Source organism: Parasteatoda tepidariorum, chromosome 1, assembly GCF_982258835.1.
Source record: "Parasteatoda tepidariorum strain Cologne lab strain chromosome 1, Ptep-v5.0, whole genome shotgun sequence".
Lineage (NCBI taxonomy): Eukaryota > Metazoa > Arthropoda > Arachnida > Araneae > Theridiidae > Parasteatoda > Parasteatoda tepidariorum.
The window spans coordinates 1027005-1054495 of NC_141755.1; the positions used below are offsets into that span (position 1 = coordinate 1027005).

Sequence of the window (27491 nt, forward strand, 5' to 3'; positions counted from 1 at the left end):
TGGGCAATTTGGAGTCGGCACCATTTCGGTATTGTATATTCATATATTGTTTATAATGGCCTTGTGAATGCGAAAGGTAGGTTCTTTGGTATGAATGGCTGAATTCTCTAGTGACGCCAACACCTGAAGAATATGCCACTTGGCATTGCTATATTGGGCAGCAAAAATATCTGGGAAGATCCAACAAGGTCGCTACTTTTTTTTTTTTTTCATGTGTCAGGTGTTGTGGTAACAGGTTCATGATGTGTAGGCGCGGCCTCAGTGCCGCCTTCTTTCATAGATCAGGAGAATAGATAAAATTGTTACGGTTAAAATAGTGATTTTCGTTTGTAGAATATCTCGGTTCTTCTTTTGAATGAACACTAGATTGCTAAACATTGACTTTCGACTTTTTTTCCAATTTCGCGAATTTATGATGTAACCGTATCATCTTCAAGTATTGCAAATTGTATCTCTGTTTTTGTTTAGAATTGAATAAAAGTTGAAGAGTATTTTCCTTGAGCCAAATGAATTTGTTTGACGTAAATAAAGGAAATCTAAAAATAAGCTTGATTTTTAATTCGTAATCTATGAGTCGAATGTACAGAATTTTAAAAGATATAAGTTACCTAAGGGTAAAAATATTAGAAATCATAACTCAAAAATGTCTATACATTTATAAGTAATTTCTTACCGATTCCTTTTCAATTTCACATTTTTTGCTCTTTACCTTTTTTTTTTTTTTTTTTTTTTTTTTTTTTGAATCAAACTACATTAGATTATATTAGAAAAATGTATGTTATTTATTTAAATATAGCATGTTTATAGGATGCGTTATGATTGTGTTAACTTCGCTTTAACAAATAGATTTTTCATTTTTTTAGTTTGATAGCAGGCACTTCATTTCTCTCCCTTGATAATCCCGATTTGATGTGTTTGATATTTTTTGAGCTCTTTCTTTAAAACTTTTCCGAGTGAAAATCGACGAAAAAGATATTTTTTATGCATGTATAATTCAGTATAGAACTGTACAGGGCTTACAATAATTATATTTTCTATTTGTTGAGAAAAAAAAAACTCTAATCATAACAAAACAATTTTTACTTACTAAACATACGTAAATAGTTTTATTTATTTCTTAACGTATGATGTTTTAAATAAGCATAATATTTATATCCTACGGTTTTTATTAGTTCTAAAATATTTTACAATTTTAAATAGAATAAACATTATTATTAGTCAAATTATTTCAAACATAGTTTAGATGCCATAAAAAAATATCTTAAAAATATCAAACTATGACATGCAACTACCTTTTTAATTTAAAAATTGTTGCTAATTGCACTTGTAAGAAAAACTCGAACCACTATTGGTTTGTCAATAGACTTAGTAACCTTATCAGTTCTTTGTGAAAACAGGCGATTCAAAATTTGAAAAACGCAATTTTAGCGCGCAAGTGAGAACATTGCTCTTTGCTTAAAAAAAACAATAATAATAAACTTATAAAATTAAGATCTTGAATTTTTAACTTATCATAGAAGATGGTTTATGTCGAAATAAAGGAAATTAAAAAAAAAAATGTCTCGTGAAATAATGTAATCCTGGAATCACTCCTTGAAGATTTTGAAGTGCTTGTATTGTAATAAATGATTTTTCAATTTAAAGAATATGAATTGTATTGATATTTAGAGTGTAGTTCCTTTGAAATATCATTAGCTCTTTTCACACTCGTCAGTCATTTCAAACCTACAGCGAGCTTCAATGCAAAATAATGAGAATTTAATGAATTCAGAAACAAAACGATAATGATTTTCCTGACTATTCGCCAAATGACTTTTAACTAATTAACAAAGAAAAAAAAAACTGTTGAAATATTTGTTTTATTCAGTTAGAGAACTTGCCCGGATAATGAACAGAACGTTTTCTCCCTTGTTTCATCCAAGGATGAGTGAGGAGGAAAAAAAATTGCAGGCAATTGCTCTGTTTTCAGCTCAGTCATTCACCTCGTCGCATCTATACACTTGGAAAACCATTATTATAATCCTTCAGGGCAATCATCATTACATTATGCATAGAGTAGTAAGCGAAATGAAAAGTAGAAAAGTCGGACAAGATGCACCCCTACAGCTAATATCGGACTCGTTAGGACTTTGTTCATAATTTGTTCATTTTATTTCTGAAATTAGCTTTTTAGTTGTTTTAAAATAATCGTTGTGACTGATCACAGAGAAGATGCCCGCGTGAGTCTCAGCGTTTTTTAATTTCTTATTTTTGATAGGAGTGATTTATTTAACTTTAGAACACTGACCTTGTTTTTAATGGAAAAAAAAAAAAAAAAAAAAAAACGCTTTTGAATTTTATAATGGAAGGCAAGATTTTGTTTTTAGCTTCGTTTGTATTCCTTTATATTCGGATTAAATAATGTGCTGGTCTTTTTTATTAATTTGTTTACTTAGCAAATTATTTTTTGAAATGAATGCAAGTCTGAACTTTTATGTCTTAGCATATTTTAGGGCTGTCAACTTTCTACTCTTTTTCTGAAAAATTCTTAAGTTTGTTTTTATCCTTTGACGCAAAATTTTTATTGAACATATTTTCCATGCTTTTTTTTCTTCATTATTTTGTATTGAACAATATGTTTAGCATTTTAATAGTTTATGGTTATGAAATAAAACATGAAACACCGGTGTCTTTTCTTCGTTAATGGTAAAATCTTCCAAACACGACTCTCTTCCAAACAATAATTTTTCAAATTTGCACATATTCTCAGCTATTTAGATCTAACAGTAACAGTTATTCATCATTGAAATTTCTTTAGTTTAAAAAATCAATTATTTAAAAAATTTTGATCATGAATGAAAGAAAAAATGACAAACTATTTATTTTAAATTTTAGTACAAATTTAATTCCGATAATGTAAAAGTTTTTTTTAAACAACTGTTAGACTGCTTTTTATAGTTAAAATATACCAAGATATATTTTTGATTGTACTTAAAGCGCTAGAAAAAATATCTCTGAAAGGGACACCGGTTCCCGTCAAAGGGTGCATGTAAGATTCTTTGTTTTGTAAATTTGATTTAAAGTTATTTTCTATGCACATGCAAATGATTCAAAAGTCGCCACGTTCTCTCGTGGTGAGGCTTTGTCAAAACTTCTGAAAGCTTTAATTGTCTATATCAATATTTTGCAAAAAGCGTAAATTATATTGAGTAATATTGAACTGCTATTAATCACGTGACTTTTTGTAACTTTCAACCAGCAGCTTTTATATCATCCTTTGCAGTTGCGGTGAGCGGTGTTTAGACTGTAAGCTCCTCCATTAAATGTTTTACATTTAATGTAATTACATTTTTTTATCAAATATTATGTAAGTTGAAAATGTATTTACATGCAACATTTTCTTGTTCAATGTGAAAAATATAATTCAATTTTGAATGCCCTAAAATTTCATTATTAAATTTGTTTAAAGATCATTTTTAATTTTTCATAAAATATTTCAATCCTATCCTATATTTTAATCCTATTTTATAAAAAATTAAATTTCACGATAAAATTGATAGATTTAAAATCCTTAGTCGTTAACTGGATCCTCTTTTGAGCCTCTCTATATGACTTTTATTATTACATAATTATAATTTTAAAGCTCTCTTCTTTCAAATGATATAGTTGTAATTATCAATAATATTTTTCTTCACTAAATGGATTTTCACATGGAAAAATTAACAAAGAAAAAAATTTTAGTCGATAATATTAACCACGGATTTGCCCGAAATGGATTTGCACATGGAAAAATTGTATAAATTAATAAAGAAATTTTTAGTAAGTAATTTTACCCACGGATTTGCCTGAAATGTATTTGCACGTGGAAAAATTATATAGATTAACAATGGAAATTATTTAGTAAAGAAATTTTTTAGTACGTAATTTTAACCACGGATTTGTCCGAAATGGATTTGCACATGGAAAAATTATACAAATTAACAAAGAAATTATTTAGTAAATAATTTTGGCAATGGATTTACCCGAAATAGATTTGCGCATGGGAAAATTATATAAATTAACAAAGAAAGTGTTTAGTAAATATATCCGCAAAAATATACCATTAATTCAATGATTTTATATAAAATTTTATTACTTTAGTTGGGTATCCATTGTTTTTTATCAAATTTTGAAAGAGTTTATCGATTTGTTTTTTGGATAAATAAATATTACTACACATTCTTTTAATTCTGTTCATTTCATTAAAAGTGGTATTTAAATAGATGCTTCTAGAAACATTAGAATTCCAAGTAATTAGCTTATTAATATTAAAATTAAAATCATTTCTTTTATCGTATAAATCAGCAAAGCAGATATTTTCAACTTTTATAATACCCAAATCCAAAAAATTGAAATTAATATTATCATCATGATTACGAAGTAAGATTAATTCCTTAGGGTAAATATCATTTAATAAAATGTGAAAAAAATTTTTTAAATAAAATTTCATCCTTTTTTTCTTTTTTTTTTTTTAAACTGTTTGTTATTTTTTTACTTATTATTTCCCCCCCTTTTCTTTTTCTTTTTCATATGTCTATAATTTCTCTTTGTTTTATCTTCATTTTGAACATTATATATATATATATATATATAAATAAATCAGCATACTTATTTAAAAAATTTTCTTTTTTGTCCGAATTCTCTAAAATTGACGGCGGAGTAGAATATAAAAAATTTTCCGTTTTTTTTTTTTTTTTTTTTTTTTTTTTTTTTTTTTTTTTAATGAGTAATATTAAAAAATTCTCTCGTTATGGAGACAAATTTTTCAGGAACGCCGTTCGCACATATCTGGTTATAATTATCTTATTCCCGGAAATAACCTTCCCCAAACTGATGTTCTCTGCGATTAAATTACAGATTACTCTTAGCTTAGGATTTTGAACAGAAAAATCTAACCACAGCTTTCTGTAATCGGATAACATTTTACATGTTACTTTATTTTTCAAATGAGATGTACATAAATCCTTTTATTAATTATTCAAGTTAATTTATAATTTAATGAAGTGTGAGGCATGGCTAGAGCAAGCATTTCAATTGTATATCCATCAATCAAATGTAATTCACCATTTTTAATCCTATCTCTCTGCTTGAAGTTTTAAACCCACGTGGTTATGTCACATGCCATGTTTTAATGTTATGTTATCAAAGAACAAAATAATGATCGACCTGGCCCGTCTCTTCGCATCCCCAGCGAAATACAAAAGTGTCGGGGTCATGGGGCCATCTTATCGTTTCGGATGCGCCCTTTTTTTCCAACCACGGAGGATGATCTCGTTAATGAAAGATTCTGGACTTAATGCCGCAACCATGGAAGAAATTTTAATTCATAGCTCGTGACGGCTAACTCGTATAACAGGTTCTCGTTTTGACGCCCTGGCAGGTGGCTTGTCTCTGTTGTCTGCCCCGGCCGAATCTCCATCCGGAAAAAGAGAGGCATGATTCTAAAATCACGATTCCCTTGTCCGGTTGGCTTATTTGGCTTGTCATCCTTCTTTTGCTTGAGAACCATTGATTAGAAAGGATTTCTATTTTTTCTTCCAAAAGTGGCTAAGTTTGGGGTACACATTAAGAGTTCCACACAAATGGATTATATCCCATTTTATCTAGTTTACTTTGGTTATTTGAAATGATTTTTAAAGAAAGTTGCTGTGAGTTTGTTGACACATTAAAATTCCAAAAATTGTGGGCTAAGTTCGATTTTTCACAGCGCTACTAATTTAAAAAATATATATATATATATATATATATATATATATATATATATATATATATATATATATATATATATATATATATATATATATATATATATATATATATATATATATATATATATATATATATATATATATATATATATATATATATATATATATATATATATATATATATATATATAAATATATATATATATATATATATATATATATAATAGTTGAAATCGAGAAAGCACAGACTGATAGTTTTAAGTAAAATTTTAAAACTTCATTAATTATTAAATATCCTGTCAAATGAAAAAAAATATCTTTGGAGATCTTCAGACAGTATAATCACAGTAGAAATAAGTGACACAGTACGATATGGGGATAAACCAAATTTTCTCCAAAGGGAGATTTTTCTCCATCAAACTAATTATTGATATTGTTTCCAAATTGTCATTGTACCAGTTTACACGCAATAAAATCAAAATCACACAAAAATATAATTTCCTACATGATAATTATTGTGTTTTTTTCCTTTTCTTTCTAAAAGGGCTCTCCTAGGTATTTTTTTTTTTTTTTTTAAACTATTTATTTCGAGACTGAGGGAATTTTTTCATACTTTATTTAGTTGTTTGGATTTATAATTTACATTTGTGAACAAAATATAAAAATTAATGTTTTAGCTTAAATTACAAAGTCTAGCATCAGAAGTAGCGTCCAGATTTTGGAAATTTAAGCACCTGATTTTTATTTAAACAAAACAGACTTCGCGGATTTCTTTCAGTGAAGCTAAGTTCATTTTCTTACTTTTTTTAAATAATTCGTGTAGTAACATTAAATTTTTTCTTTTACGAACGATAGATAGATAGATAGAACGATAGATTTAGTCGATAGATCTTACGACTTAACAGCAATGTATGAATAAAATTTTTAATTAAACTACTCAGTTTAATTAAAAATTTGGTTAAAATGAACGGTCGAAAACTTATGTTTTTTAAATTATTTTTTTTCATTTATATTTGTTATCTTTATTTATATTTATTTTTTCAAATATTTGTCAACTAACCATTAGCAATAGTTTTTCCCTCATTCGTGGATTTATGCAATTTAATTTATCGATCTTAGTAAAATGAAATATTTCAATGAAAATCTTAAAACAGACATAAATTACTGCAATTGAAATCTTGGCCATTTTTGTTAATATTTCCTTTTCGTCACCACATGTCCACAAACATCATTGTTTTTCTTACATATTGTAATTTGAAATAGATTTGTAACATAAAACTGAAAATGACATTTGAATTTTATCATTTTCTAAAATGACATTTTTAATTAATTTTATTTCACATATGAAGTAATAAATATTGAAAACCTTTTTTGGATTCATTTAAAATTAACTTGTTTTTACAAAAATAAAAGTAATTATGGTTTGTCTGAGGAAGTCAAGGATTTGTTGCATTATTATTCTGGCAATTTAAGAATATTCATATTGGGTGTGGTACCGTATCGACGTAAATAAAGCTTTTAATCCTCTAAATTTGAGGAAATGCTGCTTCCCGAAAATAATTTTTCAATCTTTGCATTCGTTTGTGACTCCTGTTTTCACAATTTTATGAAAGTGTTTTACAAATAGTTTTAGCTAAAAATTGTACATTTAATAATTAAAAAAAAATTATGTTAAATAATTCTGTTAAAAAATGATTACGAACTTGCTTTTCTTTCGGACAAGTTGAGTTAGTTGTTACTGCCAAACAAACACTAATCTCTGCATTCATCAAATATACATCATTGTGTTTGATCCTTAAACGCTGATAGGACACCGGCGTCCCTTTTCTATGCTTTTTTCTGGCTCTCTAATTTTTTGGTATTTTTCAATTATAAGAAAACAGTATAATAGTTGCTTAAAAAATCTCTTAGAATATCGGAATTATATTTCTTCTAAAATATAAAATCCAAAAAAACTAGTTTGAAATTTTTTTTTTTATCATTCAGATTCAAAAAAATTATCAATAATTGATTTTGTAAATAAAAGAAATTTCAATGATGAATGTTTCTCTTAGATCTAAATGTCCAAATCTGAAAAAAATATTGTTTAGAAGTGACCCGTGTTTGGATGATTTTACCTTTAAAGCAGATAAAGACACCCGTGTTTTGATTACGAGATTTTTGGTTTGTCGGGAGTGGAAAGCGAAATCTAGTACAAACCAAGTATAAAAATTTCTAAAACAATAAGGATTTCAAACTTGTGTGTTTTTAAGCTTAATGCGCCATTATAAAGGGATTAACAACGATTGTTTCGTTACATAAATGTACCTAATTAAAAACTTCATTCCCTTCAAAAATATATGAATAGGAAATAACAGTCGACGTGTTTCAAGCGCTCAAAAACAGACGCCAATTTTCTAGACTTTGCCAGATGATTTATTTAATGATTGTACAATGTTTGAAAAATATTAAAATCGGTAAACATGGATTTATTAGATAATGCAAAAGATGTTTTCATTTTTGTTTGCTTTTTCTTTTCACATCAGATTTAATCCTATTTGATTTCATTACTTCGCTTACGTTTTTAATGAATCTTCCGCAGTGTGTGGTCAACTAATGCAACTCATATGCATTTTGGATTGTATTAGTTATTATTTGATGAGTGAATTTTAAACCCTTACTTTAAGGGTATTTTTTTTTCAATATGTTCACATTTTGTTTAAAAAGAAATCTTACTCTTCATGAGAACTAAATACATGCTATTGAAGCTGACTTATCATATTTGCTATTTTAGGACGTCAGATATAGTTTTATACTATCGTCCATGAAATTCAGAGAAAATTTTATGAGCAAAGTGCAGTATTTATTATTTTTATTTCTTATTTATTTATTTCTTTTAATGAAATGAATACAATATTATTCTGGCAAACGAAAAGTACTCTGCTTTCATTTTCCTGTTTTTAGAAATTAGTAGCATTATTGATTGAAGTTTTTTTTTATTTTTATTTATTTTTTTTAAAATTTATTTTGCAATTTGTTATGAAGTAAAATATTGATCAATAATACAAATGTGTTGAAATATTTCTGTTTCTCATTTTATATTATTTTTAATGAGAATGTTAAAAATTTGCAATTGAAAACACCGTAAACACCTTCGATTTAATGAGAACGATTTTAATATGTTGGCGCGGATGGCGCTTTTTCCGTTAGTATCATTTGGCGTTCCCAGCTCTTCGACCTCCGGGAGGAAAATTACGAATCCGCAAAGAGAGAAGTTGTATTTCAATGTGACGTTTCCCAGAGAACGCTGCTGCATCGCTCTCATTCTTTTTCTGACCTTGCTGCTCCCACTGGCCGTATACTCCCCCCGACCGCCGCAACATCTCCGTAGGGATTGAAAATAATTTTCGTTCGTACTTTCTCCAGGAGAATTGTTAATGAAGAAAATATATCACCCGGAAATGTTAATAGATTTGTTTAATTTACGTTATTTCACTGCATTTATTTTACTAGCGTACTGATGCCGCTTTAGTGATACAGGTTGCCTGATAGTGAGTTATTGAATTTGTTTTATAATTCGATTATTGATGAGACATGTTTTCCAGTGGTTTTAAATCGTCATTTTCATCACTATAATTTCTTCATTATCTATTGTTTCAAGATACACAATGACACATTTATCATTTTAGACTCAGTATTTTTGATATAACCTTAGAAACTGCAAAAAAAAAAGTTGGATTTATGACTACCGATTGTGCGGATTATTTAAAATGCTTCTTACCCTTATAGACCGTGACACTGTGCTTCGCACGCTTTCTTTTTCACGCATCGCGTAAATTAGACGGCGCCCTAGTTGCTTAATATGCGTATCAAGTGGAATCGTCAATTGGATGGAAGTCTAACAAACAGACCGGCTGATGGAAGTGACATGCCGAATGATGACGACACCCAAAAGGATATCACATCTCACACTACTCCTAAATTTTTCAAAATATTTCGCCGCAAGAAACGACGCCAGGTTGATCAGAATTCCGAGTCTCAAGCTCCTTCCGAAGTGGATGAAAGTGATTGTGCATCCATTAGTTCCATAGCCACTGTTGCCAGTCAACCGGCAACGGAAGTATGCCACCGGGATCGGACGTTGTCCCTTTTTTCTAGCTTCAGGCTCAGTTTACCGGGAGGAAGGAAGAAATCGAAACCTTCTGTTCCCCCTTTGTTCCAGGCTGAAGAAAATAATCGCTACTCGAGTCCGGATCTCAGGAGAGAGAAATTAGATTGTTCTAACGAGCCCATCTCCAAGTCAGTTTCCTCCTTTGGGAAAAATAGTGGTGATTTTGACAGCCTGCTGACGGATACCCAATCCTTGCGGGGGGAGACCTCGAAATCATTTGCAGCATTGAAATCGGATAGTCTCAATGTGCAACCCAAACTTCCTAAAAGTGTGTCCTTTTCTGATTGTCAGACAAAGCGTGGCGCTGTGAGAAATAATGAAATGTTGACTCAATCACAATCTGAAGAAGGTACTAAGCGTAAGAAAATAGGATTTTTTAAAAATAGGAGTGGTTCTTATAGACTACCAAAAAATAGTGCTGTTTGTCCCTCTGATGTCAAACTACTGGCTCACACTGATTATGATGTGGATACAAAAACTGATGCGAATTCTATCGTACAATGTGTGAATGAAAGTTCAAAACTTATAGTGGAAAACAAGACTTTGAGTTTATCTTTCGAAAAGTGTGATGGAAATGCAGAAATTAAATCCCAGGTTATTTCAGATGCTAAGAAAAATTATTTTAGGCATCGAGCTTCGCATAAAGATGAGGAATCTACACACGTGCAAAACATAGTAGCTAGCTACAATCCCGTGAACAAATACACCGAAATACAAGATGAACATAAGTTTAAAGAAAGTATATCCAGAGGTAGTTGCACAGACTCTGTAAAATTTAGTGTTGAGGAAAAAGATCAAAATAGAAGTTTACCAGCAAATGTAACATACCTAGAGCATGATTTCAATGAAAATATAACTCTCGTAGTGCCTTTTATAAAATGCACTCAAGAAACGGTTTTACTGGACAAAGATGATTCAGAATGTCTCCCAAACAACAACTGTAATTCTTCGAGTGATGTTCACATAAGTGAAGAATGTGCTCCCGAAACATTTGATAAAATTATGGACTCTCTTGAACGTATTTCAAAAAGTGTTCAAGACACGCGTGTAACTGTTCAAACCTCTATCAGTAGTGAAATATCCGATTCAGATATTACAAAGAGAAATATTTCTCCGAATAATTTATGTGCGAAGAATGAAATATTTTTTGATGGTGCTTTAGAAGAGTCGCAATTAATGGATACATACTGCACACCTGAGAGTGAAAAACAAGTGAGTCATGAGCTTATTTCTAATCATTCTTTTAAACATGTCTCCCATCAAAACTGCTCTGATCTTAACAGCAATCGATTCGATCAGCTGAGCTTGGAAAATCAAAATGCTTTTCCATTTGAAGCGTATCAGCAGATCTATAGACGAATTCATACTAACCCTAGTGTTCCTAACTTTTATCTTGATTATTTGAACTGTAACGACTCGCTGTTATTCAAACCTTATCTTGCAAAACCTGAGCTGAATTATTATTTGGATAGTTTAAATTCACCTAATCACGAAGGCAACTTTCCCAAATTCGATAGATTAGACGCACTCATCGAGAATAATATCCGTAAGAAATTAAACATGCCTCTCCAAAGTATTAATGAAACTGCCTCTGTTTTGCTTCATTGCGAAACCTCAGATTTTGATGCGGTGTGCGATGCTTATTCTACGGATAGGCGCTATTTTCCAACTCGTGTGAAAAATCAAGATCGATGCCCTTCTTATTACTCAATGAGCGTAGGGCCCGCGGCCTTACCCATCACCGGCGTCACGGTTGCTGGGTCCGATTTACTCCAAGGAATCGACGACACACCTCAGTTATCCGAAAACAAAGGCGGAAGCTTTAGTACAGACATTGGATGTTGTTCTGGACAATTTTCTGAAATGCTGTCCACCTTCGAAGCACCTCTTAGAATATGTGATGAAATGACTGAAAGCTTAGAGAAGGCTTCGTATAGTGAAGATAAATGTAAAGATGACAGTATTTACAATGGAAGCGACAAAGGTTCTTCGGAATCGAGTGGTGTAGAATTTTCAACAGAAGATTATTCGGCTACACCACTTCCCAGCGAAAATTCAGATTATTTCTCGATGCACGAGGAACATTGTTTTGCTGATGAATGCCCGGTATCAACACATAACAGTGAAGAAGTGGATCATTGTATTCATTCTGAAATTCAAGTAAATGAGAACTCTGGAAAAACTTCTGTTGTTGATACTCCTTCTTTTCTATTCGATTTGCCAACTAGTTCGGAGGAAAGTGTCTGTTTTAAGGAAACTGCTATCGAAAAAGATGAAAGGATCGATTATGAGAATGAAAGTCATAAGGAAAAATCAAGTTTTGCTTTTAAAAATACTGAGTCCCATCGAGATAATGTGAATGAGTGTAAAAATCTATCAAACTACCGGAAGAACTCCAGTGATAAAATCAGTCTTTCATTTATTCCCAGCTTGAAGCGAAATGGTACGAAACTAACTAAAAAAACATTGCCATTGAACAGGAAAAAAGAGCGATCTAGTTCGCTTACAAATACCGAAACCCTAGTCTTATCACGTGATTTTAAAAAATTAAAAGTTTCGGAAGCTCACATTACAAATGGAAACTTTATGGAAGAAGCTGTTTCTGAAGTAAAGCGATGCGAAGCTTCAGATAAACTCTCGAAGCAAGGAGCTGTTGAAGTCATAACTGTATGCGACAGCACAACTCTGGGAAATGTTGATTCTAATCAATTCAATCCAGAAGAAATAGTGTCAACAAACACAGAATGTCCGACTGTGAAATCGAATGCAATTGATTGTTCCAAATCATTTTGTGCAACTTCATCTAGAAGATCATCTAATGCTACTTTAGATGAGACATCACTTTCCGAGATTTACTCTGCACCTCTTCATCGCGGTGTTAATTTTCAAAAACTTCAGTCGAGATGTGTGTCCTTACCGGCTGTAGTAGGTCAGTCACCCCATAAGGATTTATGTCCATTCAGAAATAAGGATACTCCAATAAAGAAATCACGGATACCTAAAAGTAAGTTTATTGATTGCTATTTTATAACTGTATATAAATTATCTTTAACGTACTTTTTTTTTCCCTTATAAAATATCCTATTGTTCAAAGCTCGTGAAATTCTCTTTTACCCTTTATTAGCACATTCTTTTGCGTATATATAGATCAAGCACATATATATGAGTCGAATAGTTTTATTAGAAATAAAAAAAACTAGTATAAAAAAATAGAGTTTCTAGCAACCTGGATAACCTTTTGGGTTCTTTGAAAAAACTAGAAAATTTCTTAATTTCTGAAAAAAAGTCAGTAAAATTCTAAATTCCCGAAGAAAATAAAAAATTTTAACGTAATTTTAAATCTAAAATTTATTTTTTCTCACTACAGGTGAAACACGTTTCTGTACTCTCCTTCGTTGTAAACGAAATTGTTTTATCTGTTTGCATATATTTAATGAAAAAAAATTCCATAATACATTTTGTAAGAAAGAATGTAGTATTCTATTTATATTCGTGATACAAGTAAGAAAATAATTCTGCTTAATTTATTTTACATAACATTGTAATAATGTTACATAGATATGTAAGAACATACTTGCGTTTTTTTAAATATATTTTTATATCTTTTTTTCAATAGAGAGTGCAAAAAATAGTGTTTAAGCCTGTTCTCTTAAAGTTTAATTTAAATGTTTGTAATTAATTTTATTCTGTTTAATTTTCTACTAAATGGTAAATTCGAGACTTGTTGTGAAAAAGTGTTTTCAGATATTTTTCATAAAAGCTTGAGAAAAATTTTTTTTCATTAAAAACAAACACCCCGTAGCAACCAATATTAAAGGTAAACAAATATATATATTTCCACCTCCACCGAGTATTTGAGGGTTTAAATTAAAAGCGAAAAAATTGTTGTGAAATAAAAGAGATATTCTATCACGCATTTAAAGAATTATAAATTTATTGAATGCTTTTTCAAATTATTATTTGACTTCACGTTAAAAATATTTTTCTGATTTTTTTCGTGCTCATACATTTATGCTTGCGTTCTTTAAAACTTTTCTTTGTGTTTTTGTATATCCTTTTCATGAATTTACAATATAACTGATACAATTTTAATTTTTTAAACTAATAATTTTGACTAATATTTTTCGTAAAGCTTTAACAAAATTGAGTAGGAATCAATAAAACAGGATTTTTTTAATTTTATTTGCAAAAAGAACTTATAATAGAGGATTTTATTATAGAGGAGGAAATTTGTTATGAAATGTATGTCGTATTATAAACGCTTACCGTACTTTAAGAAGCTCAAAACTGATTGGAGGAAGAAAAAAAAAACATTTTTTGACAATACGTTTTATAATTTTTTCTACTCCATAAATTTAAAATAAAAGTTATTTTTAAATGTTATTTAACGTTATTTAGTTTTTCCTCCTTGTGGTTCTTGATACTTTAATTCTGTTCTATATGTTTTCTTTTAAAAAAAGTTTTAATGCCGATAACATTACTGAACATTTTTTAGTTCGTCTGCTATTGGTTTTCTCATTTCCGATACTTCTTTTGAAATAGCCTATTTTTAATATGTTTACACATAAGCAATGTTTACGAAACAATTAATCTCTTTTTCTTCTCCAGTTTACATGATTAAAAAAGTTTGTAAACAATGGTATTTGGTTATTAAGTAATGATGTGCTCTGCTTCCTAATTTTCAGTGCACTAACATCACTAACAGCTGTTGGTGATCATTAGTGTAGTATATTTGTTTAGCTGTAAAAAAATATGTTTCAACTACTGGAGATTGTTTAGAGCTACAAATCATTGCATTACTTCATTATGCATAACTAGTTTCTTAGCGTTTTCCATTGAAATAGAAATTAAAAAAAAAAAAAAAAAGTAGTTATTTTTTTAATTTAATTATAGGAAATACAAATTAACTATTGGGTTCTTCGGAAAAAAAATTATCTTCTTCTTAAAGAAAATGAAAAGCGATTTTTTTTATACTTAGTAAATATCTATTATATATAATTCTCTTACGTGGCTCCCAAATTTTGTCTGTATTTCTTTTCCGCCGGTGGCAACGTTTGCTTTGTTTTGAAAACACCAAAGCATTCTGCCTTTTAATGATGTGTTTCTGATCTAATATATATAATTCTCTTACGTGGCTCCCAAATTTTGGCTGAAGTACTATGTACAACTAAGTAAGATTCCTTTCACAGCAGTTAAATATTTACTTTATTTTCTTCATTCATAGAGAAAACAGTCGGCTAAGAATTCTGTTAGGTTAAAAAACATTTCGCTAAAAAAATAACGAATTCTGAAAGAAATAAAAGTAAACAACTTAAAAAATAAAAATGCTGTTGCCAACCATAGAATTTTTTGAAAGTTAACTTAGCAACATGAATCAAAATGACATAGAAGCGCAACTAGATCAAAATTATGATACCTGAGCGCTTGACGTTACAAATCCTTCAATTCTAAAAGTGTTGTATCGCCAAATGCCCAAATTAACAATTGTGTTCTTAAAGAAATTCTATAAAAAGTTTTAAATAAACAACCTACTTCTACAACTGCTTCTTGAAGAACTTAGCTCATCGATTAAAAATATTGTTTTAATTTTACAGTACTAACTTTACTTCTACTTTCATTATTGCTATGACCCTCTTTCATTACATTTTACAACTTCATGTTAATTTGAGGACTTTAAGTTGTTTTGTCGTTGAATACTGACATTTAGAAATGTGTACATAAAAAAAAATAATATTTAGAGGTTTAGAGTTGCCTCTGAAAAATTTGAATTGTTGACATTGAACTTAACAATGGAAACAGTCGTTTTTGTGAAAAACTGAATTGTGTTGTTGACATCAAAACTAAAAATATTGTGTTTCAACTTAACAATACTACCTTAATTTATACTTTAGAAATGCTTCGGAGAAATTTGAATTGTTAGCAATGACTTAAACAAAAAAGTTTTATTTTAACTGACAAATACTATATTATAATTTTAACTTTTTCTATGACTATACTCATTTTCTTACTCTTTTCTTTGTTTTTTATACATTTAATATTTTTGTGATAAAATAAAAAACTTATAGTTGTTCTGCTTTTGAACACTGATGAAAACACAAAATGATAGGCTTCATCAACAATCAAAAATATATACATTTATTTTACAAACTCTATATTATTAAGGTGGTGCCCTTCAGAGAATTAAAAATACAAAATTATCTTCATCAAAGCCGATGCTTTACATCCGGCGTTCAGTGGCAGACTACTATTTCATATTGTTTTACAACACATGGCTTTAGCCCTCTGGTGGGAAAGACTTTAAAACAAAACTTACAACAGTTACTTTTCTCAACAACTGAAATTTAAAATAGTGTGATTAAGAAAAATATGTGAACTGTAAAAGTTTTCGGAACTTCAATATTCAAAAAAGTGTACAAAAACTAGACGGTAAGAACGTATCCAATGAGCGAGCAAAGCGAGCATTGTATTGCGAAGCAATCCGAAATGAACTGCGAAAGCAGTTCCGGGGGTTGGTGAGCGCCAGCGAGCAGGGGGCGAAGCCTCCTAGTTTTATTGAATTAATTTACGAAATTACTTTCCAAACAACCCAATATTTCAAATTGGGGGATAATTTTCTTTCAAAAATAAAAATGAAAATTTTGTTTCAAAAGATTTTTGTTAGTTGTTTCTATCTGAAAAATATTTGATTTGTCATTTTTTCTATTGAATATGCACCATTTTGTATAATTATTTACTTATTTCTAAACAATTTTAAACATAAATTGTATACAACTGAACATATTGTGAATGTAATTCAAGATTCTCATATTAAATCACTTGGTAAAAATTATCGATTAAAAATCTGATTTTATTGATAATAAGTATTTTACCTAGAGAAAAAAAAAAGAGAAGGGAATGTTCCTGAATAATGGATTGATATTCAAAAAAAAAAGAGGCTAAATGTAAAAATTTAGAGAGTAAATGTTAAATAATTTTCTGTTTAGTGAAGTATATTTCAATGATAATTGCTTTTTTAGATTTATGTTTACTTAAATACAAGCGCTTTTAAAAGTTGCAGCTAGGGTGTTTAAATAATGAAGGATTATTTTATCGGACCTTTAATTGGTAAATAAAAAAAGTCTGAATTTAAATTAAACCAAAAACCCGATTTTTGTTTTAAATCACGATTTTTACTAATTTTTCTGAAATCGAACATTCATTCAAAAAATACGTTTGACTGAAAGTTGTTATAAATGTGATCGTTTTGTAATATTTAATGTGTTAAAACCATTTTCGAAGTTACTTTTATAGCCGAAACCAACCATTAAATAATAGCTTTATACTGGAAGCAGTATGAAATTGTATATATGTATGCGTGGATTAGTTTTTTTCTTAAAGGCTAAAATAATTTGTCTTTTTTGTTAAGTATTCTTCCATCTGTTACGAATACTCATTAAGTGCATCCAAGCTTTTTTATTAACTGAAATGAAAATTGCCTGTGGTACTAACTTAACAGAACAGACATTTTGTTCTCCCCCCCCCCCCCCCAGAGGACGAAAAGAAAAATCTGAATCTCAGTTTTCCAACTTATGAATCCGTAAGTTTTAGTAATGGAACTTTTTTTTCCTACTTACTGTGCAAACTATCTGGATTAAGAAAAGAGAACATAGTAGAATGGACTATTTATGGAAGGTATACGATAGGGCATACCTAAAATAATTTGTTATATTTCCTGTCAGGATGTTTTGACCCGAGAAGTTCGTGTCATCATTTTCTTCATAGTTACTTTTTTTTCAAGAATATTTCTTTGCGTTAATGTATACTATCTTTTCTATTTTTATTGTTCCAAAAAATAACTACGCCTCGCTTATCTGTAAGATATTTACAGTGTGAAGCGATATTGCCCCCGAAGTTTAATTAAGAATTTCCTCAAATAAATGAGTAAAGCAGACCGGATGTTATAACCAGTATAACTTATTTTTTTTAAAATCATTTGTTTGATTGAACATAGCTGCCAACTTGTTTCGTGTTGTGGTATAGCAAACGATGTCTTAATGTATGCATAAATCTTGATTTTTAAAGTTTGAAAAAAAATTATTTTAGTACCCATGACAAATCAAACATATAGGTGCATTTTATTTTTAATTTTATAATCGGCGTTGAACAACCAACCCAATTCTGAGTGAACGATGGTTAATGTTCAACTCCGTTTGTATTTTTGAACCCGACCCAGAAGACAAGGGAATTCCTGAATGAAGCATTGGGACGAACTAGCCCACGTCTTGGGGATTCTAACCCATGATCCATCTACCACTGAAGACATTTTACGTCAGCACTGCGGTCGGTGCGAACCGGAAGCAGAATTTGTATCAACCAGCCACTGCTGGGATTCGAACTTGGGTTACCTCACTGTGTGGCGAACGCTCTATCCCCTAAACCACTCGGCTCAACATAGGATCTATTAGTTGGATAGTTAAGCTTCTTTTCTTTCAACTTTTAATTATTATTTTTCTGTCACTTTATTAAATCTTTCCCAGCGGCTCTGCAAGTTAACAGTCTAAATACTATCGATTTTTATGAATTCGGTTATTTTAATGCTTTTCTTTTACTGTCTTCCTGTGATTAAATTTTACATAGTCCCTTAATTTTCTATTTTGTATAGTTCATTTTAGGAAATTTGCTTTCACACATGAATGGTTTAATAGTGTTCGTTTTGACAAAAACAGTTAATTGTTGTTAATGTTATAATGTAGTCTAGTTGGATAGTCTAGTTGACAGGGTGTTGGGCCTATGTACAAGAGGTAGTGGGTTCGGGTAAATGGTGACTGGTACACGTTAAATCTGTCAGGTCACAAAGTCCACCACGTTCCCATAGCAAATTATACCTATGGAGGTACTGAATTGGAGATGGATCGTTTGTCTGGTTCAGATCGAAATTACGATCTGTATATAAATGAATGGATGCATGAACGGGTTCTGATATATGTGTGTGACTGAAGTCGTATTCTTGGCCATAGATGGCGCCACTGAAAAACAGGAAACGCACCCTTTGCCTTAAATTTGCTTGGTTAAACAAAGCACACTGATAATGGCAAGTAGCATTAGAAACAACAACACTATTATAATGCTTTTTTAATGATATTATAATTAAAACGAGAAAACAAATTATTTCTTAGTTTCTTTTGCAATGATAGTCTTTCATAAATTTTATAACTCTATAGCCCATTTAAAAAAATATTTTTATGTTATTCGGGCGCAAAATTCGAGCCGTTATCGAAGCTAGTTTCTTGTTAGATATTCTATGCAAAGAGTATTTGAATGTCACGATTTCTGGTCACCCTGAACAATTGTGTGGTAAAAGTATTGTTTAATGCTTGGAATATAAATCCCGACAGCTACATAAGAATTAACTTTATCACTTTTGGAACGACTTATAAATTGAGAAATCATAAGAAAGTGCGATATAGTAGACTCCTATCTTGCAATGGTGGAATATTTATGATCAGTTTGTTACTTCAACTGGAAACAATGACACAGTAGACCCGTATTTAGATTAAATGTCAAGTGATTTTGCCTACATTTCATTTTAGCCTCTTTGTTCGTCATTTGAGATAAACTAAACCTTGAAAACATATGTACGGCGTTTTATGTATGTCTAAATAATAATAATTAGAACGGGAACACCAATGTATAACAATAAAAAAGAACAGATTTTGTTATTTCTTTATTTAGTTTATCGCGTGCAAAGAAATGATATTTTATAAATACATGAATAATCATGTTCTGTAACGATATGTTCAATATTTGTTTTGTTGTTGCAGAGGTATTAAACAATTCAATTAGGATATCCCGTGGAGCTCGCCTCTTAATGAGGTAATATCTGGTTCGAATCCCAGCACTGGCTAGACGATACGATTTCTGCTCCCGGGTCGCACTGACCACAGTGCCTGCGGTAGACGGATCATGGGATAGAATCCCTTTGCCATCGATCAAACCGTGGGAGATATTCTTGGTTTTCCGTTATAGGCAGGCTCGCCAATGCGGGTTAGTTTCATCAAAAAGTCCTCCATGAAAGGGTACCAGTGCTTGATCCAGGAATTTTCTTCTGGGTTGGGTTCAAAATGACAAAGCTATGGACTCTGATGTCGTAAACTTGAAATTGGGTCGGTTGTTCCTCGCCGGTTATTAAATAAAATACAAACATCTTATGAATGCTTAGATTGTTAAACTTCATATGACTGATCCCAAACCAGTATTTTAGTAAAACTTAATTTTTTTATTAACCTATATGTTTTAATATTTTTAAGGAGGAAAAAAACCCATTGTTTTAAGCATTCCTGAACAGAGAAAGTGTTGGTGTTTGTCTTCAGAAACATATATATTTGTTTACTATTTGTATAGCATATTTGTTTACTATGAAAGTCTATCCAGTGCTTCCTACCCCCTTTTTTTTATTGAATTTTCTTTTGATTATAAGTTTTCTAGAACGCAATTTACTTTTTTTTTAAAGTTTTTAAAATTTCATGGTAGGCTAGTCAATGTATCAAAAATAATTTATAATTAAATATCAGTTTCTTTTAATGGCACTTTTTTCTTTCCATCCTAATAGTTAATTGACTAATATTGTTTGATGCCATTGATTCACAAGTTCAAGTACCTTGATAAATCCTGTTTCATAAAACGACCTCATTAAGCTCCTGTACGATTCGTGTTTTTCTTTCTTTCTCTGAAACTAAACAATCGTAAAGAAACTTGTGACCTTGAACTGACTTTAGGATCTCCATCAAGGGAAAGTAGAGATGAAAGCAAAGAATCCGGAGAGGGGACTGCAAATATTGCTTTGAATCGAAATAAACAATTCCTTTTCCTACACCTGATGCGTTTCTTTGATCACTTAATGCTTCTCTGGTTCCTACGCTCTTCCAAGGCTTTTCCTCTTCACTCCATACAATGGACGCCATTGTGAACACAATTTTTTTTTGCTGCCCTGATAAAAAGGATGACTTATTACCTATTGCCGTCGATGAAAAATGAGCATCAACCTCTAGTTATAAAAATGCAGAAGATAGACAAAAAAAATGCAGAAGAAATGTCTAAAAATGCAGAAGATTCGCAAGCACATACTAATTACCAATAAATTTATAAAAGAAGCGGATTTTAATTAATTATTTATTTATAAATCCACTTAATATTAGCAAAAAAAAAAGCAATACTCATCTTTTTTTAAAACAAAAAAGGAAATATCTTTTAAAAAAACTTTCGACCAGCTACTTGATGGTACAATATTCGATTAAAAATGTAGTTACGGCCCTGCCAAACGCTGTTACAAGAGGAACAGCGAGGTCTGACTTAAAGAAAATACTAGCTATCAGGCAGATGGGTAAAATGCAGAAGATCTTATCTTCTGCGCATAAAAGAGAAAAAAATAGCTAAAATAAGTAAAAATGCAGAAAGCTTCTGCAAAATGCAGAAGGGTTGGCAGCTATGGCATTGTTTTATAAGAGGGAGGGCGTGTTTCTAATGTTCTTCCTAAATAGTTTGCAGGTGCACTGTGGATGATGAAAGAAAACTGAATGCAGTTTTATTTTTTCCTTTCTATCTTTTGCATTTTAAATTTAAGAAATTATTTATCTTATGGTGAGGTGGATAGTCCGCATTAAAATATTCTTTTTTAAATGGATTTCTAGTTTAGGAAAATCAAACTATGTTCCCATAACAAATCAATACCTCTGGGGGTACTAGATTGGAGATCGATCGTTCTCTGATTCAGATAAAAATTACAATCTGTGGATGAATGAATGAATGGATGTATGAATGGGTCCGCCTTATAAACAGATCTGACGTATAATGTGGCAGAAGTCGAATTCTTGGCCATAGATGGCGCCAGTGAAAAACAAAAATCTCTCACTCTGCTTTAAATTTGCCCGGTTTCACCAAGCAGGCTTGCCCATGTGGCAAGTGGCATTAGAACCAACCAACCAAATCAAACTGGAAATAGCATAGTCTAAATGTTTACTGTACATAGAGTGGTCAACATCCTATAACAATAACATTTTGAGATTTTGCGGTCTAGTATTTGGCGTTTCGATTTCTATATATTCGTTTACATTAAATCCTTCAACAATCTCAATTCGTATTCAATTAGATTAACTTTAATTTGATTCAGGAAATCATTTACATTTCTGTTACAGTATTTTAGTATTCGTTTCGAATTTTTTTGCAGACAAATTACGGTTGTCGATAAATGGTTGACATAATGTTATAATGTTTTCTTTCTTTCTATTTTTTTAAGCAAAGATTTCAAATGAATAAAAATCTATCAATTTTGTTTCAATAACTGATAACTATTGAAACAAAAGAAATTATCGATCCAATAAGATAGAATTTTTTATCTCCGTAGAATTTTCGAAATATTTTTTAAAAAAATGTTTAACTTGAAACAAACAATAAAAAAAATTCTAATGATTTTATTTTAAACTTGATATTCTTAAAGTTTTTGCATTTGTTTGGTCCTTTATAGAAATGTCTCTATGATTTACATGTTTTAAATTTTAATAATCATTTTAAACGTAGACCTAAATTTTTAAAGAAAATGCCAGCTTGTTCATTGTAATCTCTTGTTCTGTAACAATATTGAATAACGAATTGAAATAAAAAGTTAATTCTTCCCATAATATAGTTCTTGGGAATTTATCACGCATGCAGTGCATGAAAACAACTCCACCAAAACATCTTAGTTAAATATAGTCTTCTTATGGTTAACTTCCTCCCTTTTTGTTTCTTTGTTCATTTTGTGTTAAATGTAGTTTCTTACACCGCTCGTTTATTTGAGTCCGGTTTATTATTTTCCCTCGATAAACTGTTTTATTAACGTAAATAAAAGATATTAATGTCACCAGCGAAGAATTTCAACGCACAGCCTCAAATATCTTTAATAACCTGTTCAGTTCACATGAGACAAAATTAACAGTCGACCCATACTATTTTTTTTTTAATAAATATAGAAATAATTTACTATCTGAAAATGGTTTTATTTCACGCTTTTTTTCTTAAAAATGTTCATCATTTTGTACATGAACCTTGTAATGGTTATCACATTTTGAGAAATGCTTCAAAAGACTTACATTATTAATATCATCAGTTTTTTTATGGTTTAAAATGTTCCAATTTTTTTAAAAAAGTGACCACTGTTAAAAGTGCTACGACTGACCTTTAGCAATATTCCTTATTTTGCCATATATTATTCGGGATGTGTGTGGTCACACACTTCAGGTTGTTTCAAACGAAATCCCTATTCAGGTCATAACATTGCATTTCAGTTATTTAAATCCAGTTTGAAATCACCGTCTCTTTGCAAGTTTTTTTTTAATGTTTTAATTCTTTTTTTAAGTTTGTAAATGCATATTTTATTTAGAAGTCAGTTTTAACATTTTTTTTATTTCCTTTTCACACAATATAAAATATAGTTGCAAATCTTTGCTCTCGTATTTTGCTGATACTCAATGGAAACTGGCGACTGAGAACAAAATTAAATATTGTAAAAATAATTTTAAGAAAAAATGAAACGAAATAAAATCTATATTTTGCAGTCGAAACATAGACTTTGTAAATGAAATAAATACAGCTACATAAATTTTTAATAGAGAATATTGCCATGATAATAATAATATTTTAATGTGTACCGTAATCGTATCTAATTTTTCACTTTGTATGTTTTCCATCGCAGGTGCTTTTGTTACAAAAACCATTCCACTGCTTCATTTCTTGTGCATATTAGTATACTATATCCCGTTTCTGTATAATCGTCGTTCGTAACCAAATATATCTTATTAGGTAGTCTGCCTTTTTCACCGACAATAAAAGGCTCTTGATTGAGTGTTATTTTGAAAAATAGAACCAGGTATCATTAGACTTTGAAAGATAAAATTGTTATTTGGTAGGTGTTTATGTATGTTACTGAATCTAATAATTCTGAAAGTTTTCTCATCTTTTTCCGATTCTTCATTGTCCCGTACTCAGTGAAGCAGAATTATTTTGTTTTGTTTTGCGACTGCATTTTACTGTTTCTCTTTCAGCAATAAAATATTTGTAAATGTTAAATCGAATAAACAAGATGTGCTTGAAATACTTTCTTTTATGACCGCCAGTTAGAAGGCCGACTCATACAACGAATCTGAGGCATTCACTCGATATTGCCCCCCCCCCTAACTCAAAGACTTTTTGTGTAAAACTAACTGTACTAAAACTAACTTTGTGTAACACTAAACTATCCTCGGATAGTCCGACAAAAAGGAGACTAACCGTCTCTGTCTGTCATTGTCAGTCAGTAACGATACATAGCCTCTGCCGGGATTCGAACCTTGATTCGTCGTAATTAAATAAGGATTTAATCTTCTAACCCATGACAACACTATACGTGAATATTTTTCGAAAACCTATCGAAATCGAATCAATATTTAACAAATGTCCATCATTAAAGAAGTAAAAAAGAGAATCATTGCCACTCACGGCGATGGGCAAATTAAAATTATAAATAACTTTAATGGATGAGATAATTTAGGATTTTTCTTTCTATTCGTTGCGATTAAAATTATTAAAAAAAAGGTTCAAGGTAGAAAGGTAGTGATTAGATTTATAAGTCAAATTTAAGTCTGTTTTAATTTGTTTTAATTCTTTTCAACATTTCATTTTTAAATCTATCCTAAAATTAAACACAGTGTTTCGAGAATATGTTTATGTAAAAGCTTCCGAAAATGTAATTAAAATTTATAGAATTCGATTGGATCGATTGATACTTTCTATGGTACTTGAAAAGACCAAAATGAATAATTTTATTTTATAACCGGCGTTTGAACAGCCGACAAAATTTCGTGTTTACGATTACCTATGTTCAACTTCGCAGCCTTGTAATTTTGAACCCGACCCAGACGAACACTGGTTGGTAGGGCACTAGGCCCATGCCCAAGAGGTCCTGAGTTCGATCCCCACCGGCCGAACAATCCCCGTGTATTAAATGGTGACTAGTGCACGTTAAATCTCCCTGGGTCACAAAGCTCTCCAAGTACCAATACCTCTGGGGGTGCTGATCCAGGAACTCACTTGTCACACTGGATTGGGATCAAAATTACAAGGATACGGAGTTAACATTGGTAGTCGTAAACCCAGAATTGGGTCGGTTGTTCAACGAGGGTTATAAAATATAAAAAAATGTATCAAGCATTGGCAGATTGATTCTAATTTGGCAGACTAAATGATCAATGGCTAAAATCATTGGCAGACTAAATGATTTTATTACTTAAAATGTGATTATAATATAAGTTTTTTTAATACGTTCATAGATTTAATAGAAAAAGATCACGCTTTGTTTAAAATAACATATTTCTCTAATCTTGTTGCTATTAAACTAACCATTGGGAGGGTGTGTGCTTTAAATCTCCAAGCTTAAATTCTCTCAAGAAGCTTCAAAAAAGAGGGGTTTTTTTAATGAAATTCTTTTGTCTTTTGAGTTAATTTTCAGAAGTATTAAGGGGAGAAAAATGAATATCTGTTGCCGGTTAATAACATGACAGTTGTGCATAAAACGAACAAAAACTGAGGGTATTGTTTTTTTTCTTCTGAAAACGAGTATATTATATTACTTGAAATACCAGAGGCCTCTCTAAAAAGACCGACGATTGGAGAAAATCTATTTGAGAAAAAAAAAATGGAGGAAGATTGAAATTTTTACCGTTTATGGTGTTCTGCTAAGGTTGCAAGCTTCATTATTCTCAACAAAAGTCAAAACTCGAAATAAAATTCGTCAGTAGATAAACCAAAAAATCATTTAAAATGTTTTCTGCAGACTATTCATTCCAATTGAAATAGATGTGCAGAAATTTGTCCTTCAAACTATAAGTACGTTGTTTCTTCAAATGATGGTTATCTTGAAAACATTGATTAATAATTTTCGTCCTTTCAGTTTACGATTTTTAACTCATTGTGAAATTCAATGAGAAAAAAGATTTTAGTTTCATTATTAGAACGCAGCAAATCTTGTATTTATTTTATCTCTATTCGTTTTTCTTCCTTTATTTTTTTTTAATGATCGGTCATTTTTTAAACACCTGGTCATTCTATAGCGTCTTTAAAGTTTAAATAATGAAGAGAATGAAAGTAATGCTGAATTTATAAATTAAAATGATACAACTAACGAAGATTAGCATTGTGAATGAATCAAAACTTATTTTACTTTTAGTATCCTTGGATTAGTCTTTCACTCTCCCCTTTTCTAATTCGATTCTTGGATCTTATCCAACCTCAATGATAAACGAACTCCACCAGATCGTTCGTTAAAGGGGAGATTTCATTTGATTTTTACGTCAACGGAATTTTTTTCTGATTCCACCCAAAAAAAAAAAAAAAACCTTAGGTTGTTTTCCAGTGCACAAAATCGAAGTCAAGGATTCCGAGTCGTTGGACTTAAAATAGAGACATACACAATGCGATTGTCTGCTGAAAATGGGAGCACACTTAATATTCATTGGTAAAAGACCTTATCTGTTATCCCCTTCATATTTAAATGTCGTGTAGCACAGGGACTAATATTAAGCTAAAAGCGCTTTTTTCTCTCCATGGATGGGGGTCTGCAATATTTTGATGGAAAGTAAATTTGCGAATTAGCACAATGGATAGAAGGTTCACATCTAAATGAGATGACCTGATGTGTCTATTCCTAGACACATACCAGCCACTGTGCTAACAAAAAAATATCTCAAGTTTGCGGGAGTCTTTTGGGTGTTGGACAAACTGTGAAAGATTTTCGTCATTTTCCCATTAATGTTACGCAAAAGTGGATTCATTTCCCTTAAAAAGTCCTACACGAAAGCGACAATGCTTGATCAGGAGTTTCCTTGTCCTCAGGGCTTTATTCAAAATGACAGAGTTAAACATTGATAACCGCAAATTCGATATGGATCGGTGACGGTGATAAAATTTAAGGAAAGTAATTAATATTTATTAAATTATAAGTTCTTAATTTTTAAGTCGCTGTATCTTCCGAGCTGGATCGTGAAAGCTTCTCAGAAGAAAAAAAATTATTGTTGTTGTTTTTTAAGATGGTCAGGAAAAATTGATTTTGCTAATCCTATTATCATTGCAAGGAGAATCTAATTTTTTTAAAAAAAAAAAAAAAAAAAAAAAAATCCGAGCCCAAATGAATGGAGATTACGCGACAATTTCAAAATTAACATTGTTTATTAAATATTCATTATTGCATAAAATGGAAAAAGTGTGGAGTTTTCTAAACTGAAAAAAGGAAAGATAGAAAGAAAAATTAGATATACCAATGTTAGATATCTCGTGATTAATAATATCTACGTGATCAAAGTTTTATTAAATCCAAGTAAACCAGTAATCCTCTTTAACCATTTGCTTATACACTGTTTTTTTTCTCCCTTCCTCATTCATAAAACCTTAATTTTTATTGCATTTGAAATAATGATGAATGTTAATTCATAAATTAATTAATAAACAATATTAATTCATAAGTCCATCCTTGGGTCTCGGAGCCGATTTGGCCGTTCGTTTTGGATTGCGATTAAAAAATGTTGAAAACCCCTGCAGGTAAATGTTTGGAAAAACAAATGCTTACTTTAGCC

General features: G+C 30.5%; 1 protein-coding gene across 7 annotated transcripts in view; it reads left to right on the forward strand.

The window, feature by feature from the left end:
- Positions 1 to 27491, forward strand: part of LOC107438830 (uncharacterized) — a 131027-nt gene that overhangs the window by 79473 nt on the left and 24063 nt on the right. The window contains exon 1 of one of the 7 annotated variants that reach the window (XM_087157982.1): positions 8968 to 12880. The exons of the other annotated variants lie outside the window; for them this stretch is intronic. Coding sequence (XP_087014108.1) covers positions 9568 to 12880 — 3313 coding nt within the window. The 5' untranslated portion in view covers positions 8968 to 9567. Of the gene's footprint in view, positions 1 to 8967; positions 12881 to 27491 lie in introns of those variants that run through there. 7 annotated transcript variants of the gene reach the window in all.